Source organism: Prionailurus viverrinus, chromosome C1, assembly GCF_022837055.1.
Source record: "Prionailurus viverrinus isolate Anna chromosome C1, UM_Priviv_1.0, whole genome shotgun sequence".
Classification (NCBI taxonomy): Eukaryota; Metazoa; Chordata; class Mammalia; order Carnivora; family Felidae; genus Prionailurus; species Prionailurus viverrinus.
The window spans coordinates 141,890,852-141,911,581 of NC_062568.1; the positions used below are offsets into that span (position 1 = coordinate 141,890,852).

General features: G+C 36.4%; 1 protein-coding gene across 1 annotated transcript in view; it reads left to right on the forward strand.

Moving 5' to 3' along the window:
• Window positions 1-20,730, forward strand: part of COL24A1 (collagen type XXIV alpha 1 chain) — a 410,128-nt gene that overhangs the window by 219,813 nt on the left and 169,585 nt on the right. Inside the window, exon 26 of the mRNA XM_047871498.1 lies at window positions 19,310-19,363. Within this exon, the coding sequence (XP_047727454.1) occupies window positions 19,310-19,363 (54 nt within the window). The remainder of the gene's footprint in view (window positions 1-19,309; window positions 19,364-20,730) is intronic.

Sequence of the window (20,730 nt, forward strand, 5' to 3'; positions counted from 1 at the left end):
CAATGGGCTTGTATCTTGAATAATAACAAACGTTAAGCCTATTTGGCTTGATGTGGTACCACAGGTAGCTAAGAGGTAGTTGAGTTGAAGTCTTGTCCTCTTATTGGATAATCTTCTAGAATTTAACTTTCTTTGGTGGAACTGTCCCATCATTGTTCACTTTTTAAGTAAGGAGTCTGAATATTTATATCCATATGAATTAAGGGTTTATATGTTGTCCTTGGCTATGTTGACATAGAGTTTGATTGGCATTTGTACCTTTTTAAGGACTCCAAAGGAGTGCCAGTGCTCTGGCATAAAAACTTCATGTTACTCAATGAGAAGAATCCATATATATATTTATACAGGCCTACCACATTTCTACATGCCCTGAGTTGAGTAATGGGGAAGATGATATGACCAGCATGGTGGTAGGCAAGGCCACCTTGCTAACATTTTTGGAGAAATTCAGTAGTATGAGGAACCTAAAAACTCACATGGGGATTTTGTGAAATTGCTTTACCTTCTCAAACAGGTATCATTAAGCTTCAGTATTTTCAGCACTGTATTATGCTATGCTATTACGTTTATCATCAGCACAGTAAATGTTCAAGGATCTGTTCTCTGCCTAGAGGGAGTTTTCTACCAGTAATGTACTCGTGAGATTACTGATTTACCCAATATATTCTACAATGTCACAAAACCAAACCAAGTTTGGTAAAAGTCCATTCTAGAGAATTAGTGAGCATACATCATACACGTTCATATACAAAATGAGCCAAGAATAAGCCAATCACTTAAAATGATCAAAATGAAGTAGGGTAGATATTCAAAACTAGCAGGAATAACTTAGGCAAGAGGAGATCAAAGTGCAAGAATTGAAGGACAAATGTGACCCAGTATGATATCATTCTGGCAAATGATACCTTCACCTTTCAGGAGAGATTTTCAGGTTTTTCTGCAGTGTATCTTAAGGATGTTCTCCTACACCTGAGCCCAGAAGTGTCACATGTATCAGTCAAGTGGGCTTGCAAAGAACCATCATCCAAACAGTTGGCATACAAGTTCAAAAATATTTGTCACTGCCAAAAGAGAGAAGGCCATATCTTGATGACATTTTCTTCCTCTCTGTTCTCCACTTTCCTTCCTTATTTTTAATAACTTAAACAGGGAAGTAAAGATCATCACATTTTTATATATAAGTAAACTGTGGGAACTTCCACAGTTTTAACATTTTAATTAAGAATACAGCATCCAAGATTTCTGGGGAAGACAATGGAGTAGGAGGATCCTAAGCTCATGTTGCCCCATGGGTACAACTACACAACGCCCACATCATATGAATAACCCAGAAAATGACCTGAAGATAGGCAAAGCAGACTCTCCACAGGTCTATATCATGCCACTCCTTCTGGCCTGCAAAATTTCTGCTGAAAAATCAGGTGATAGCCTTATAGGATTTCCCATGTATATAACTTTTTTTTTTTTTGCTGCTCTTAAAATTCTCTTTATCTCTACTTTTGGCCCTTTTAATTATGGTGTGTTTTGGTGTGGACCTCCTTGGGTTGATTTTGTTGGGGACTCTCTGTACCTTCTGGATCTGTATTGCTGTTTCCTAGATTCAGGAAGTTTTCAGCTATTATTTCTTCAAATAAATTTTCTCCTACCTTTTCTCTCTCTTCTCCTCATGGGATCCCTATGATGCAAATGTTATCATGCTTGATGGTATTTCTGAGTTTCCTAAGTCTATTTTCTTTTTTTTATCATTATTATTTGTTTCTCCCTCACATTCAGCTTGATTGCTGTCCCTTACGCTGTCCCATTCCTCTAGTCTATTATTTATTCCATCTAGTATATTTTTAAAATTTTTTTTAATGTTTATTTATTTTTGAAGGAGGGAGAGACAGAGTGTGAGTGGGGGAGAGGCAGAGAGATAGGGAGACACAGAATCTGAAGCAGGCTCCAGGATCTGAGCTGTCGGCACAGAGCCCGCCGCGGGGCTCAAACTCACAAACCACTTGATCATGACCTGAGCCGAAGTCATAGGCTTAACCGACTGAGCCACCCAGGCGCCCCTCAATCTAGTATATTTTTAATTTCAGTTATTTAGTTAATGTCTGGTTGGTTCTTTTTTATATTTTCTATGTCTGTTGAGGATCTCACTGAGGTCCTCTACTCTTAAGTCCAATGAATATCTTTATGACCATTACTTTAAATTCTCTATCAGGCCTATTACTTACCTTTATTTTGTTTAGCTCTCTTGCTGTGATTTTCTCCTGTTCTTTCATTTGGGACATATTCCTCTGTCTTCTCATTTTGTCTAACTTTCTGTGTCTGTTTCTGTGTTAGGAAAGCCAGCTATGTTTCCTGCTCTTGAAAGTAGTGTCCTTATGAGGAAGAGATCCTGTAGTGCCCTGCAGTGTAATGTTCCTTGTTCACCAGAACCTACCTGGCACTTCAGAGGTGTCTCCTATGTATGCCTTACTGTTGTGGCTGAGCTGGATTGTCTTCAACTAATCAAGAGGAAATTTTAAAAAGATATGTGGAGACAAATTAAAATGAGAATGGTCTAACATCTTTGAGATGCATCAGAAGCTGTTCCAAAAGGGAAGTTTATAGCAATAGAGGCCTACATAAATAAGCAAGACAAATCTGAAATGAACAACTAACCTTAAACCTAAAGTAGCTAGAAGAAGAAGAACAAACAAAATCCAAAAACAGTACAAAGAAGGAAATAATAAAGATTAAAGCAGAAATAAATTATATAGAAACTAAAAAAGCAATAGAATAGATCGATGAAACCAGGAGCTTGTTCTTTGAAAAGATCAACAAAATTGATAAACCTTTAGCTAGACTTATTAAAAAAAAGAAAATTGGAGTCAAATAAACAAAATCAGAAATGCAAGAGAAGAAATAACAACTGACACCACAGAAAAGCATTATAACAGAATATTATGAAAATTATAAGCCAACAAAATTGGACAACCTACCAAAACTGAAGCATGAAGAAATAGTAAATTTGGACAGACGGATTACCAGCAATGAAATTGAATCAGTAATCAAAAACTCCAAACAAAAGTCCAGGACCAAATGGCCTGGCAGGCAGATTCTACCAAACACTTAAAGAAGAGTTAATGCCCGTTCTTCTCAAACTTTTCCAAAAAATAGAAACGGAAGGAAAGCTTCCAAATTCATTCTATGAGACCAGCATTACCCTGATACCAAAACCAGATGAAGACACTACAAAAAAAGAAAAAAAAGAGAGAGAGAATCACAAGCCAATATCTCTGATGAACATAGATGTAAAAATCCTCAACAAAATATTAGCAAATCAAATCCAAAAATTACCACATTAAATTAAAAATTACCACAATCGTTTAAAAAATTACCACAATTGAGATGTCTGGGTGGCTCAGTTGGTTGAGTGTCTTACTTTTGATTTTGGCTCAGGGTGTTATCTCACAGTTCGTGAATTCAAGCCCTGTGTTGGGTTCTGTGCTGACAGTGAGAAGCCTGCTTGGGATTCTGTCTCTCCCTCTCTCTGCCCCTTCCTCTCTCTCTCTCTCTCTCTCTCTCCCTCTCTCTCTCTCTCTCTCAAAATAAGTAAATGAACTTAAGAAAAAATCACCACAATCAAGTGGGATTTATTCCCGAGATGCAAGGTGGTTCAATATCTGCATATTAATTATTGTGATATATCATCTCAAGAGAAAGGATAAAAACCATATGATTATTTCAATAGATGCAGAAAAAAACATTTCACAAAGTACAACATCGATTCATGAAAAAAAACCCTCAATGAAATAGGTTTAAAAGGAACATACCTCAACATAATAAAGGCCATATATGAAAAACCCACAGCAAACCTCATACTCAGTGAGGAAAAACTGAGAACTTTTTTCTAAGGTCAGGAACAAGACAAGGATGTCCACTTTCACCACTTTTATTTGACATAGTTTTGGAAGTCCTAGCCACAGCAATCAGATAACAAAGAAATAAAAGGTATCCAAATCCCTAATGAAGAAGTCAAACTTTCACTATCTACAGATGATATAATGCTACATAGAGAAAACTCTAAAGACTCCACCAAAACTACTAAAACTGACAAAGGAATTCAGTAAAGTTGCAGGACACAAACTTAATGTATAGAAATCTGTTGCACTTCTATGCACTAGTAATGATATAGAAGAAAGAGAAATTAAGAAAACCATCTCATTTATAATTGCACCAAAAATAATAAAATCCCTAGGAATACAGAAGTTAAGTTTTTTTTTTTTAATTTTTAAAAAAAATTTTTTTTTACATTTATTCATTTTTGAGAGACAGAAAGAGACATAGCACAAGCAAGGGAGGGGCAGAGAGAGAGGAAGACACAGGATGAGAAGCAGGCTCCAGTCTCTGAGCTGTCAGCACAGAGCCCGACACAGGGCTTGAACTCACGAGCTGTGAGATCATGACCTGAGCCGAAGTCGGACGCCTAACCGACTGAGCCACCCAGGCGCCCCCAGAAGTTTTTAACCAATGAGTTGGAAGACTTGTACTGTCAAAATTATAAAACATTGATAAAAGTAGTTGAAGGCAACACAAACAAGTGGAAAAATGTTCCATGTTTATGGATTGGAAGGACAAATATTATTAAAATGTATGTATTACCCAAAGCAGCCTACAGATTTAATGCAATCCCTATCAAAATACCAACAGCATTTTTCACAGAACTAGAATGAATAAGACTAAAATTTGTATAGAACTACAAAAGACCTCAAATAGCCAAAGCAACCCTGAAAAGAAGAACAAAACTGGAGGTGTCACAATCCCAGACTTCTAGTATGCTACAAAGCTGTAGTAATCAAAGCAGTATGGTACTGGCACAAAAACAGACACATAGGTTAATGGAACAGAATTGAGTCCAGAAATAAAGCCACCATTTTATGGTCAATTAAGAATTGGACAGCTACTTGCAGAAAATGAAACTGGACAACTTTCTTACACTATACATAAAAATAAATTTAAAATGGATTGATGACCTAAATGTGAGACCTGAAACCATAAAAATCCTGGAAGAAAGCATAGGCAGTAATTTCTCTGAAATTGGCCATAGCAATATCTTTCTAGATATGTCTCCTGAAGCAAGGGAAACAAAAGCAAAAATAAACTATTGACAGTACATCAAAATAAAAACCTTCTGCACGGCAAAGGAAATAATCAGCAAAATTAAAGGACAACCTACAGAATGGGAGAATATATTTGCAAATGACATATCTGATAAAGTGTTAGTACAGAAAATAAAGAACTTATATAACCCAACACCAAAAAAACAAATAATCCAATTTAAAAATGGGCAGAAGACCTGAACAGATATTTCTCCAAAGAAAATACACATATGGTGGACAGACACATGAAAAAACGCTCAACATCATTCATAATCAAGGAAATTCAAATTAAAACCACAATAATATATCACCTCACACCTGTCAGAATAACTAAAGTTAAAAATGCAAGAAAAAACAAGTGTTGGTGAGGATGTGGAGAAAAAGGAACCCTATTTCACTGTTGGTAGTGATGGAATCTGATGCAGCTCCTGGAGGTTCCTAAAAAAGTTAAAAATAGCATTACCATATGATCCAGTTATCACACGACTGGTTATTTATCTAAAGAATACAAAAACACTAAATTGGAAGGATATATACACTTTATGTTTATTACAGCATTATTTATAATAACCAAATTATGGAAGCCTCCCACATGTCTATCAATAGACAAATGGATAAAGAAGAGGTGGTATATATATGTGTGGGTATCTACGCACATAGTATATGTGTGTAGACATACAATGAAATATTATTCAGCCATAAAAAAGAATGAAATCTTGAAATTTGCAACATCAATGTTAAGTGAAATAGGTCAGAGAATGATAAATACCATATGATTTCACTCATATGTGGAATTTAAGAAACACACAAAGAACAAAAGGGAGAAACTAGAAAACAGACTTTTAACTATAGAGGGCAAATTGATGTTTACCAGAGGGGAGATGTGTGGGCAGATGGGTGAAATAGGTGAAGAGAATCAAGAGTACACTTGTCATGATGAGCGCTGAGTGATGTATAGAATTATTGAATCACCATATTGTACACATGAAACTAATATAACACTATATGTTAGCTATAATTGAATTTTAAAAAGTAATCAAATATCCAGTTTATGCCATGCATTCATTCTATAGATATTTACTGAGCAACTGCACTGTGCCAAGTAAGGTGCTAGGCAAGGAGATTAGCTGAAATGCTCCTCAAGACGAACAGAACATAGTCTACTCTCAAAGAGCTTATACAAATTTATACATTTTTTAAAGTAATAATGAGTTTAAAGAAAACAATGAAGATCTATGAGAGTTCCTAAAATCTGCCTTCTGTAGAATGTTGTCAGTAAATAGTTTCTTTAGTGATGCTGAAAAATCCAGAATGCCAGATACACCTTTCTCCCTATGAAATAAAAGTGCCACAATTTAAAAAAAAAAAAAAAAAAAAAAAAGATCTCGGGGCACCTGGGTGACTCAGTCGGTTGAGTCCGATTTCGATTCAGGTCATGGTCTCACAAAGTTCAAGAGTTTGAGCCCTGAATCAGGCTCTGTGCTGACAGCTCAGAGCCTGGAGCCTGCTTTGGATTCTGTGTCTCCCTCTCTCTCTGCCCCTCCCTTGCTCTCTCTCTCTCTCTCTCTCTCTCTCTCTCTCTCTCTGTCTCACACACACACACACACACACACACACAAATAAGTAAATATTTAAAAAAATAGATCTCTTTATCACCTGCTCAAAAGATTTCAAATATCTTTATGTGCCTGGGTGCTTTTAATCTTCCTTATAGAATCTTATTGATGGAAGCTTTGAGAGAGATTATGGAATTTTAGTACTGGAATGTACGAGAGGGATTATCTAGTCTATCCTCTGTTTTTTAGAATTGGGAAGATGAGACCCAAACTGGTTCCATGACCTGCTTCATAAATGAATATCTAAACTAGAACTTAAATCTTTAGTAATCTATAAATACCATCCTGTTATTTTCCTCAGTTTTAGGTACAGGGATTTTGGTGCAAGAAGGGTTTGATGGGAGGCATCAGACAACAGATTTTCTGACTTTAATTTTGTTTTCATATAGAATCCATGCAAAAAACAAAAACAAAAACTCAAGACATGAGATCTGCATGAAAGAATGCAGAACTAATTCAATGCTTTATATGTGGGGAAAAATGTGCTGTGATTATAAGCATATACTCTTTTCTGTGAATGATCTTGCTAGTTTATTAGAGTTTTAGGGAGAGCATACAGTTCAAATGTTTTGCAGCACAAGTGTCATAGCAGGAGAATTTCTCTCATTTCTCATCCAACTTATATCTTTAATAATTTAAGAAGTTCAGCCAAGATTAGGTGTTAGCCCTATGTTGATACTTACTTTATCACCTTTGATTTATTGTCATGAGACTCATTCAAAAGAGTGGGATAATGTAAACAACAGATGCCAGGCAGTTTAGTGCAGAGAGGACAGTATCACTTGCCTTTCTACTCTCAAGCTTCTCATAACATAAGTGTGAGTAAAAGCATCTGTTGAGGAGACATTCCAGGCATGTTCTTTTAATTATTGCCAGACGATCCTGAGGCAGAACTTCATTCTAACTTTTTATTTCATGACTCCATGTATGATCCAAGGAAGTAAGAATCAGGTGGTTGTTAGGGAAATGTCAGAGACTGAAATCCCTGTTTGGATACTGAGAAGACCATTGAGTTATATATTTTAGAAAACCTGTATATCCAAATGCCAAGAGTCTGAAATGGAGGAACTGATGTTACAATAAACTATTGTCCAATCAGGAGCCTCTAAAATAATGAAATGTTTGTCTATATTCTAAATTTAACTGACTATATAAAATATTCCACATTATTTATTAATGTCTGGCATGTATTATATTCTCAAATAATGTTTGTTGACTATATGAATGAATGAATTTATTTTAGGGCAGTCTATACTTTTTAAAGTGTTAATGAATACAGGCTTTCTGTATAATTGGCTTTTCTTTAGTAAGTCACCAGTGTTTATAGATATTTTATCTTCACTTTTCAGAAAATTTAAATTAATAAAGCTAATTAGGCACAGTCTTAGCTTCAAAGACAGTAGATAACACAGATAAGTAATCATTTTTTTTTATTTACTTGTACATCATTCCAAAAAAAATTGAGAGCTATCTATCTCCTGTATTCAGTAACAGGTATGATTTAGCATAAGTGCTGTGCTATATGGTTTATTCATTTGGTTTATTTGAATTCTTGGGCACTAGATATTGATGTAGTGATTATGTCTTCATGTAGTATAAGTGTACCTTACTTAAAAAATATGCTTAAATAATGTTTTGTAAAGCGAGTCAAATACTCTGGAAAACAAATTATAATAAGCTATAAATTTTTTGCTGGCAAAGTGTCCTCAGTTTTTGGTGAGCTTGAAAACTTTCATCCCCTATCTATCAAGACAAGATTTATCACTCACCACAAAGGGAAAGGGATGAACATCTCACTCCAGTTACTGTCTCAGAGTGTCTCCCTCAGTTGCATATGGGATACATTCCAAATACTGTTTTCTTATTCTTTGGACTTGCAAGCCAATCCCCAGAAACCATATATATGTAAAGAACAATTTCCTCCCTTTTATTTAAACAACATTAAGCATTCAGTTTATCGTAAGGATGATAACAGTCATTACCCAAGCATTAAAAGTAGGCTCAACATCACTCATCATTCATCATCAGGGAAATACAAATCAAAACCATGATGAAATATCACCTCACACCTGTCAGAATGGCTAAAATTAACAGCACAAGAAATAACAGGTGTTGGCAAGAATGTAGAGAAAGGGGAACCCCTCTTGCACAGTTGTGGAATGCAAACCGGTACAGCCACTCTGGAGAACAGTATGGAGTTTCCCCAAAAAACTTAAAATAAAAGTACCTAATGACTCAGCAGTTGCACTATTAGGTATTTACCCAAAGAAAACAAAAATAGAGATTTGAAGGGGTACATGCACCTCGATGTTTATAGCAGCATTATCAACAATAGCCAAACTATGGCGAGAACCCAAATGTCCATTGACTGATGAATGGGTAAGGAAGATGTGGCATATATGTACAATGGAATATTACTCGACCATCAAAAAAGAATGAAATCTTGCCATTTTCAATGATGTGAATGGAGCTAGAGTGTATTATGCTAAGGGAAATAAGTCAGTCAGAAAAAGACAGACACCATAAAATTTCACTCATATGTGGGAGGGAAATGAGTGGAAGGAAGATGGGCTAGATGGGTGATGGTTATTAAGGAGGATGCTTGTGATGAGCACTGGGTATTGTATGTAAGTGACGAATCATTGAATTCTACTCTTGAAACCAGAATTGCACTGTATGTTAACTAACTAAAACTTAAAGTTAAAAAAATCATGAAACAATAAAAGTAGGCTTAAGGTGTGTACCTTATAGCTACACTACTAACACATATCTTGTCAAAGGAAAGATTTAAAAAGGAAATCTGCCTTTACTGATTCAGACATACTCTTAGTTATTTCTAATCTTTTCATGAATAAAGGTCAGTTTTATAGACCAACAATAGTCATGTATTTAGCATACTTTCAGTGCCTATGTATGGACTCAGTGATACTTTGCAGTAATTCCATGGCCCTCAGTGGATTGAGACTTATATTTAGGGAAACATGTCAGCACAAGTTGGATATACCACAAGCAGACTGCTCCAATGGCATTTTGCTGCAGGGTATTTATTAGTAAGTAACACTTGAGGAAAGAGGAAGAGGATGTAAGATTGAATAGATGGAGAAGTCAAATTGATGGGGTCCTACTTAAATCTTAGCCATCCCTACAGAAAACTCTGGATCTTTCATAACCTATCTTGTTGGGCTGAATGGCTGGGCTTTTGTACTCTAACTCAAGTACTCTAACTCATAGTATAAGGGCCACCATGGAACGGGTGTGTCTTTGGTCAAGAAGGCCCTCTGAAGCTGATGACAGCTTGAGCAGTACCTTCTTCCTTGATGGAGTATCTGGGTGGCCCATATTGATGTTCACCACAGTGCACTCCTTGTGTTACTTGGATTGATTTCATATTCTTTCAGGTAGATGCTCCTCTAGGATTATGCTGGGTTATCTTCCTGAAGGAAAACTTTTAGAAAAGGAGTGAGAGGTACAAATTATAGCCCCTACTGCATCTAGTTTTAGGACCACAAATGATACCAATCTTCCCCCTCTTTCTGATGATCAGGGTAAATTAACTATACCACAATGGTGACTTTTCCTTGCTTTCTGGTGCTCAGATACAGAGAACTTGAAGTGCTCAAGGGGCAGACAAACCTTGCAGTTCAATGGAACTTTTACTGTATCATCTGATAAAAATATGTCCTCTTTGGGCACTAGGACCTCTATTCCAGCAGAGCTTACATTTTGTGGAATGGAAAGTACAGGCAGAGATGTTGGGGGTGGTAGTAAGTAGGATTAATTCTGCTTTCACCCCTTGGTTCCAAGACCAATGAATATTTCCTGTTTGAGACCCAGTACCACATAACTGTCTTTGATTCAGTGTGTATACTTTTTCATCCTTTGAGTGATGCTTTATCATTAAAAGCTGTCACCTCCTAGTTGGCACTTTAACTGCTCCTTTAGCAGGCTATTCCAATGCTCTGTCAGATTGGAAGCTTCTTGTAGTCATGTGATATAACTATTAAATCCCATGAACATAGGCCCACTGTCAGAACTTTTTTGCTATAAAGTGGGTATCGTGCTCTGACACAATTTTTGGGGGGGTCTCGTAAGACAGATATTTTGTAAGATATCAGATACCGCTGCTAATTGAGGCCTGAGGGTAGGAAAGCAACCTACTCCCAGAGTATGTCATTTCTGTTAGAATAAATCATTGACCTTTCCCGAGTGAACTTGCCCCCCAAGTAGCTGATTGTTCTCCTCAAAGAATGGCATCATTTTATAGGCACAGTGTTGTTCTTTGTTGTTTGCAGTGTGACTATTCAGTGGCAGCAGTAATTAATTTAGCCTTGTTAAATGGGAACCCATGATGTCAGGCTCATGCATACACTTTCCATCTCTCCCACCATGCCCATTTCATTCATATGCCCATTATCCAGCACCGTGATGACTAATGACCAAGACTTGCTGATGTCAACTTTCCAAATCATTCTGTATCCTTCCAGTAATTCTTCCATGTTTGACCTTCTCTAGTAGGCATTAATATTTGATACAAATGTTTTGTCTAATGTGCCCATCTAAACACCTCATTCTCATATCTCATTCCCAGTGTTAGTCTCCTTCCTTTCAAGTGCCTAACCCACCAGCTGGGTCACTCACAAATACCCACTAGTCTGTATATATTCTAACCTGAAGCCACTTCTCCTTTCCACAATGTGGATGGTCTGGGGCACTCCCAGAAATTCTGCTCATTACAAATATTCCATTGTCATTGCCTTTTAAGACACTTTCAACTGAAGCTATAGTGCATCTTCTATCCGTTTTTGGTTCTCAACTACATAGTATCTTAGTTCAGACTGCTATAAGGAAATACCACAGTCTGGGTGGCTTAAACAACAAACGTGTTTCTCACACTTCTGGAGGTTGGAAAGTCCAACATCAAGGCACTGACCAGATCCAGTGATTGGTAAGGGCCCTCTTCCTGGTTTGCAGATGGCTGTCTTTTCAGTATGTCCACACATGGTATAGAGAAAAAGGGCTAGTTCTCTTCTTCTTATAAGGACTTTCATCCCATCCCAGGAGCTCCACTATCATCACCTAATTACCTCCCTAGAGCCCTACCTCCAAATACCATCCCAATGGAGCTTTAACATATGAATTTCAAGGGGACACAAGCCTTCATTCCATAGCATTAAGACTACCCATCCATAAACCAAGTTTGGACTTTTTCCTTCTCAAGCAGCTGGTCATAAGGGTTCTCCTAGATAGCCAAAGGTGTCTGCTGAAAAAGAGTTTGGGGATCTAGACCACTTCTTCTTTCAGTTCGCCTGTACCTCTGTTGTGCTCATGTTCCATCCCACAATGCACTGGAACCATTTATCTTCTGTCTGATACGACAGCTTATGACAGATCCAGATGCATGGTCATTTGGTCCCATGGTTAGGTGCTCAGTCTCTACCCCAGCCTAGTAGCATGCTAGAATTTTATTTTCAAAACACAAATAATTCTCTGTTGCAAATGGCATGGCCTTGCCTCAAAACCCAAGGAGCCTGTTATGTCCTTCCTATCACAGCTTGCTGTGAGCTCTACATGGCTTCCTTTCCCACCTCTAATGTTTCTAAAACCATAGGGTCTGCCTAGTCATATGGTCCAAGTGGCAAAGCTGCCTCCCTCAAAGCGTAGACCCACTACAGGACTTTTCACAATCTCTTGAGGTACGTGCAAGGGTATTAAATCCTATATCGTTGAAGAGTGCTCCCAAACTAATAAATTCTTTCATATCTATTTTTTGTTATATTTATGTTTTTTTTATATTATTTCATGGCTCCCTTGATTAAGTACCTCTAAAATTCGGTTCCCACATACTCTCCCAGCTCCTACCAGTATACATTGGCTGGATCTTTCATTTCTTTGGCGTATGGTCTCTTCCTCCTATATCAGACATGGCAAGCTCCAGATGGATTATACTGTGACTTACCCCTAGTTATTGGCATAATGGCCAAAAGAGGATGTATAGACAAAGCCTAATTGGGGTACACATTTTCTATAGGAGAGACTACTAGCATTAAAAAGTAGGCCATTTCTGTAAACTCATAGAGTTCAAAGGAGTCTGGTGATTCAAAATCTTCAGGGACCTCTATACAGGTGTCCCCACGACAAGTGTCAGGATCCCATTTTTTTTCCCCAGCCAAGGCCCTGACCTTGTTCTAATAGGCTTGTCTTGGTTAGAGATTTTACTTTCCCTAGAGTTTGATCATTCTGTTAAATCCTAGGCTTTTACTCAGTTTCTCTGTCCTTCCACTGGAGGAAATAAGAGTCCAAACAACCCTTTAGGGAGCTCTGGGGCATATATGGCCCATCAGAGTAATCCCATATTGGGCAAAAATGGGCATGCCTTCATACTCTCACTTTAGTCTTTGGATGTAGGCCTCTCTGCTGAAGCCTAGACTTTGAAGAAGTTGATTACAGCAGCAAGATCTTCTTAAAGGGCTGTGTGGGCAGCTCATCTCTATTTCCATCACTACTTCTCTATCTAATTTGTTTAGTCATTCACTCAATACATATTTATTAATTATCTTCTATATTCCAAGAGTGTGCTAGGTATAAGGGACACAGTATTAGATAAGGCATTATCCTTGCCTTGTAGAGCAATGCAGACTAATGAACGTATAGAGCACACAGACAAATGAACTTGAGGTTACAGACAGCTTCCTGAATGGTAAAGGATGAAGCAAATGAGCTAAAGTAGCTTACTCCAAGTCACAGTGTCAAATAACTATCTCCTTAGCTTATAGATTTCATTTGAAAATAGGGGTGAAGTGATCCAAAGGTTAGTTTTTTAGGAACAGTGATGTGTTTCCAAACAAACAGAAAAGGTTCATTCATGTTTATCAGGTCATAAAATTACTCCTAAATGAAACGTCCTGAAAAACATTATAGAGAAAAAAAATAGACAATATCCTCCTTTTGACCATATACTTTCCATGTATAGTCAACTCCATAAGTTTTCTTTTTTTCATCCTGTTTTCTAAATGTTAGTGTTCTTGGCCTTTCCTTTTCTCAGTCCACGTACTCACTTTGGTGACTTATCTACTCTCCAGGTCTTTACTGTCTATTTGCTGATTATTCACAAATAATAATAATAATAATAATAATAGTAAATAAAATAAATAAAAATAATAATAGTTCTTAGCTCTAGACTTGCATACTTCATTGTGCAGTGCATATTCCTATCAGAATGTCCAGTATATATCTCCTATTCATCGTATCTAAAAAGGAATTCCTCTTTCTTATCCAGATAGATTACACACACTTTATTTCCACTTTTCTATAAATTCCCCATATCTGTCCAGGCTGACGACAGTCTGTATTTTCATTGTTTTGGACAAATATGTGAAGGTATGAGAATTTAAAATGGAGAAATAAATATTAGATATACAAGTACATTTTCCCACGTAGTGCTTAAAGTTGTCATTTTCATATCTGACCAGTCTTCAGTTTCTCCTACCCTGGAAATTTTGTACTAGGGTGCATCATGGAAGATTACCAATTTTTTGTTTAATTTTTTTTTCAACGTTTTTATTTTTTTATTTTTGGGACAGAGAGAGACAGAGCATGAACGGGGGAGGGGCAGAGAGAGAGGGAGACACAGAATCGGAAACAGGCTCCAGGCTCTGAGCCATCAGCCCAGAGCCGGACGCGGGGCTCCAACTCACGGACCGCGAGATCGTGACCTGGCTGAAGTCGGACGCTTAACCGACTGCGCCACCCAGGCGCCCCATGATTACCAATTTTTAAGGTAAAATTAAAATATCAGCAATTTCATATAGTACAACTGAGTACTACTACTTTTCTGTGGTAAGATGACTTCTAAAATTTTTATTTTTAAACAGAGAGTACACACTAATGCAAACATTGAAGCTAATATGTTTCTAAGATGAAACAGAGCTATATCATAGAGAATTTGTCTTATATATAACATTTTCAAGTGAATTTAAAGAGCTTTGGGGGCTGAGATTTTTTTTTTATCTTGAAAATGCAATCCTTCCCACGCTGAAAATTTGAAACAATGTAGACAAGTTCTAAACCACTGTTAATGCGCAAGTATTAAGTCTAAGAACTTCGTACAAAATTTTTTTTTAACATTTTAGTTTCAACTAGGAAATACTCTAATTTTATATGTCTTTAGTGAACAAGTAGGATGTGGTTACTTTAAAAAATGGCACTAGTGTATTTTAGAGTTTCTACTGACTTTTGGAAAAAAATAATAACTTCTTTTCAGTTCGAACAAGTGATTTATTGCACACAAGGCTTTTTGGCCTTTTGAATTTCCGCTTTAGCTTACAAAATCTTTAAATAGACTATTATGTATCCTATTTTATAAGAAGTGAAGTGTTTTCAGTTTGTATAGAGTTGTCCAGCTCTTGACACGCAGCATGTTTTGGTTCTAGCCTTTGTCATTTTCTTTAATGTGTGTAAGATGTGGAATCAGTGTTTTGAAACTTTTTAATGAAAATTCTTGGCCAAAAAGGTATAAATTGCTGATAATTCTTATACATGAAGGCTATGGCTTCAGTTACTTGTTTGTAGTTCCCTTAAATATCCAAGAGAAATGATTTGGGCTCTGTGGGCTATACAGTATCTGTCACAACTACTCTGCCTTCTCAGAGCAAATGTGGCCATAGAACATAGGTTAATAATGGACATTGCTGTGTTTCAGTAAAACTTGTTTACAAAAAGAGGTAGCCAGTCTTTGGAGTCACTTTGCTGACTACTACTTTATCTGAAATTCTATATACTTTATCTTCTTGTAATATTTTTACTATATACTTTGTATTTTAGTTATTAGCCCTTTCTAAATTGACTAGTATAGTGTCTTATACTTGGTAGATAATAAATAACTGATGAAATAAGAATGAAATTTTATACATTTCATCTTTGGGAAAATGTACATCATCCCGACAACACTAATTTAGAATTTTTTTTCTCCAGAAGTGTATAGCTTGAAAATAGATATAAGAAACTAAAGAGGGAATCCTGGGTAGCTTAGTCAGTTAAGCATCCTATTCTTGATTTTGGCTCAGGCCATGATCTCAGTGTTGTGAGATGGAGCCCCAAGTCAGGCTCCGTGTGGAGCATGGAGCCTGCTTAAGATTCTCTCTCTTTGTGTGGAGGTTCCTCAAAAAATTCAAAATAGCACTACCCTGTGACCCAGCAACAGCACTACTAGGAGTTTACCCAAGCAATACAGGAGTGCTGGTGCATAGGGACACATGTACCCCAATGTTTATAGCAGTGCTTTCAACAATAGCCAAATTATGGAAAGAGCCTAAGCATCCATCAGCTGACGAATGGATAGAGAAGATGTGGTTTATATATAAGGGAATGCTACTTGCCAATGAGAAAGAATGAAATCATGCCATTTGCAGCAATGTGGATAGAACTGGAGGGTATTATGCTAAGTGAAATAAGTCTGTCAGAGAAAGATATCATATGTTTTCACTCATATTTGGATCTTGAGAAATTTAACAGAAGACCATGGGGGAAGGGAAGGGGAAAAGAAGAGTTAACAAACAGAGAGGGAAGGAGGCAAACCATAAGAGACTCTTAAATACAGAGAACAAACTGAGGGATGATGGGGGGTGGGGGAAAGGGAAAAATGGGTGATGGACATTGAGGAGGGCACTGTTGGGATGAACACTGGGTGTTGTATGTAAGCCAATTTGACAATAAATTATATTTAAAAAATTCTCTCTCTTTCTTCCTCTGCCACCACCCTACTCATTCTCTCTCTCTGTCTCTCTCTCATACTCTCAAAATAAGTAAACATTTATTTAAAAAGAAAAACTAAAGAAAACTAGTGGGAAGAATCAGAGGTTTTTTTTTTAATTTTTTAAAAGTTTATTTATTTATTTTGAAAGAGAGTGAGAGAGAAAGGTAACTGGGGAGGGGCAGAGAGAAAGGGAGAGAGAATCCGAAGCAGGCTCCACACTGTCAGCACAGAGCCTGACACAGCTCAGACCCACGAAATGCGAGATCATGACCTGAGTTGAGATCAAGAGTTGGATGCTTAACTGAGTGAGCTACCCAGGCACGTCAAGACTCAAAGTCTTAATAAATTATTTATGTTCTCCTAATGTACATTTCATTAAAGATTCCCTATGGACAAGGAGGTAAGTCTGTGAACTGCCTATTTTCCAGTGAGAACCTATCTCTTCCAAGTATGCCCTTTTGATGGACTGCAACTTCTAATACTTAAATCAGGAGTGACAAACTCAAATGCCCTACTGGGAGCAGGCAGGTAGTATAAGTAAGTAAAATGGATCAGGTATAAGAGATAAGAGCAGTTGGTATGGACTGTGGTGAACTAAAGAGAGCATCTAAGTAGCAACTGCTACTTAGATCTATCTAGTATTTGCCTTTGAAAATGCTTGCCTACAAGCAACCTAGGTCATCTGAAACTAGGAATCTTATAAATCTTTATATATAAAATCTTTTTTATAAAAAATCTCTGGATTTTTAAATCTTAGCACCTAATTCAGTTTCTGTTAATTAATAAGTAAGTGCTGTGAGCTAACTAGAATAGTTCTGTAGGTGGTATCTTTCTGGTATACATAGTCAATATTGGGATATGTCAAATGGACCTACTCCATTCACTCACCTGGGTTATATATATATGTGTGTTAGGAACAGGTTTTTTTTTTTCCCCAGAATCAATACTAGTCTGTGTTCAGGTTCTGCAAGTTTGTTTACTCTCTCACTAATAGTTATATTTCACTGTTGTGCTCAGATGTGATTAACTGCCCATTGATTTCTGATTGTCTCAGAGTGAAAGTGTCAATGCTCTTAAAATTAATAACCATAGAAATAAATTATTAGATCACTTCCAACTGGATATAACCGCTAATATTAGTGTAGTGTTTAAGAATGTAGATCTGTACTGTCCAATAGGTATATGCCAGTCACAAATGTCACTTAACATTTTTCAGTAGCCATATTTAGAAAGATAAAAAGAAGCAGATGAAATTGATTTTAGTAATATTTTATTTAAGCCGGTATCTCTGAAGCATTATCGTTTCAATATGTAACCAACTTAAACAATGATTTGAATTTTTCTTTTTTTGTAGTAAATCTTCAAAATCTGATATCTTTACATTTACAGCACATGTCAGTTTTGACCAGCTACATTTCAAGTGCTCAATAACCACTTAAACTCATCTATACTATTTAAACTCATTGACCTCAGCAAGCTATTTAACTCATTGTCTTTTCTGTAGGGGCATCAGGATAATACTATCAAATATGATTGTTGTGAGGATTAAATCAGGCACATAAGGAGTGCTTAACATATGTTAGTATATCCTTGATCACCAGATAGATTGACAGGTAGGTAGGTAGGTATACACAGGTAAGTGGATAGGTATATAGGTAGAGAGAGAGAAGAGATTGATATGGATAATGATACAAATATATGTGGATAAAATTATGCCTCATGTATTAACTTCAGTTAGCTTCAATACATCAAATTCTTTTTTCATGATTTAGGTGCCTTCTATATACTAATGCATATTATTGTACAATAATCTATTTAAGCAGGGTCTTTGCTTGGTAGCTATTGAAAAAGAAAATGCTTCATACATCTCTAAATAATAGTGGAAAATAACTTCATAACTGAAAACAGGAGAAGGATTATGCTGCTGTTGTAAAACTTGTCCTGTTATTCTTTGTGTTTTCTATCCTGTTTGAAGTAGAATCCATAAAGACAAGGTGGATGAACACGGAGCCTTGTTCACTCTGAAACAGTATTATGATTGCTTTCTTTCATCTCTTTCAGCACACTAATTCATTCTTCACTCAAGCGGTTTACTCTGTCTTCTCTTGCCTACTGACCTCTTCTTATTCTTCAGCTTTCAGATTAGATGTCAAACTTGAGGTTTACCCTGACCATCTTTCCATAGGTCTTCTCTTCCACTCTCTGCCTGGGCATCATAGCTGTTTCCTTTATGAGCCAATATGATGATTTGTAATTATTCATTTTTTAATTTAATTGTTTTTGTCTCTGTATAAGACTCTTTTGCCTTATGAGGGCAGGGCCTAGGTCTGCTAATGAAATTTCAGCAAAGCAATGTAGTACCTGGCACAGAGCAGGCACAAAATATTTCTTGAGTGACAGTGAATTAATGAATGGGCATGTCGTGGTATTAGAAGCTTTCAAAGAAGTCACAGAAAGGATTTCTTAAGCTGATATACTCACATCAAGAAGCTATGGAAAAACTGCAACTTTTTATAACATCCACTGGATTATAAACTCCACAAGGGCAGGAACTGTGTTTGGATTTGAAACAGTGCCTCCCAGCACAGGCCTGCCACCCCTTAGACATTCATACATATTTGTTGATTGAGTGAATAGATTAATTTTGGATGTGAAGTCATAGGCTGGACATCTATACTAGGAAGAATTTCATTCTAATATAAAATTTAGGATAAGTTAGAAGGAAACATATTGATTACAGGTGATTTAAAACCAAGATGCTGTAATAGCAATGCAATAAATGTGTATTTTCTGTGACATTTTTTTCCTAAAAGGGACCTGTCGGTTTACCTGGAGAAGTTGGGATTACTGGAAGCATTGGTGAAAAGGTAATTTCATTCATTTTTTTTAAGTAGTAAGAATGCCAGGCTAAAGTAAAAGGAGGCATTTGGTATTTGGTATTTTATGTTATTAATTAGAAATCACTCATAACTTAAAATACATCACCTGTCCTGAATATCTTAAGTATATTGAATATAGCTAATAGCATATATGTTTCTAATTTTTAAAGGGCAGAGTACTCTTTAGGTTGTGATACTGTGCTCTGAAAAGATGAAACTGATGGTCTAGATTTATGATTAGACCATATTTAAATCTACTTTATCAGAGCAAGCCCCCTAAAGGAAGCCGTTTTGAAAGAGAATAAGTAATCACTACCTGCTCCAAGTCTCAGTCACAATCTCTTGCTGTCCACTTGGAATGCAGTATGCATTTATTCATGGATATTCCAGGCTATTGTAATGGAAATTGTAATTTGCTTAAAGATTACCTAAAATCATTACTTGGGAGTGATTTTCCATGTTGAGTTTCAAATTTAGGGAAGCTTTTTTTTTTTAATAAAAAGTAATTCTTTACTTGAAACCTCCAAGGGCATTTAAAATTTCTTTTATGGAATCTTATAATGGACTAGTAGATAATAACCCAAAAACTTTGACTCTTTGACTAAAACCTAACTTGCTGAATATAATTTGTAAACGCGATGGTCTAGTGCAATTACTACATGAGGCTACTTTGTGAATAATTAAGTGGAACCAGGACTAGAAGTAAATTAAATAATATTCCAGTTATTTCCATCCGAATTTTTTTAGGTTCAACAAAGAATATATTTTCACCCTATCCACTGAATATTTCTTATATATTAGCTTACAAGTAAGTAAGTAGTTTATCTGGCACAACATTTAAGGCAGACAGTATCATAGATACAGAAACAATAGCAGTTCCTTAGCTTTCCTTTCTTAGAAGTATTTGAAACCTTTGGCTACTCCTTCCTTTTTTTTTTTTTTTTTCTTTTCAAGTTTTTATTTCAATTCTAGTTAGTTAACATACAGTGCAGTATTGGTTTCAGGAATAGAATTCAGTGATTCATCACTTACATACAACACCTAATGTGCCTCACAAGTGCCCTCCTTAATAACCATTACCCATCTACCTCATCTTCTACCCACCTCTGTCCATCAACCCTCAGTTTGTTCTCTATTGTTGAGTCTTATAGTTTGTTTCCCTCTCTCTTTTATTTTCCCTTCCCATATGTTCATCAGTTTTATTTCTTTAATTACACATGTAAGTGAAATCGTATGGCATTTTTCTTTCTCTGACTTACTTCACTTAGCATAATACACTCTAGTTCCATCCACATTGCTGCAAATGGAAAGATTTCATTCTTTTTGATGTTCTTTATTTGTCAGTCATTGGGTGG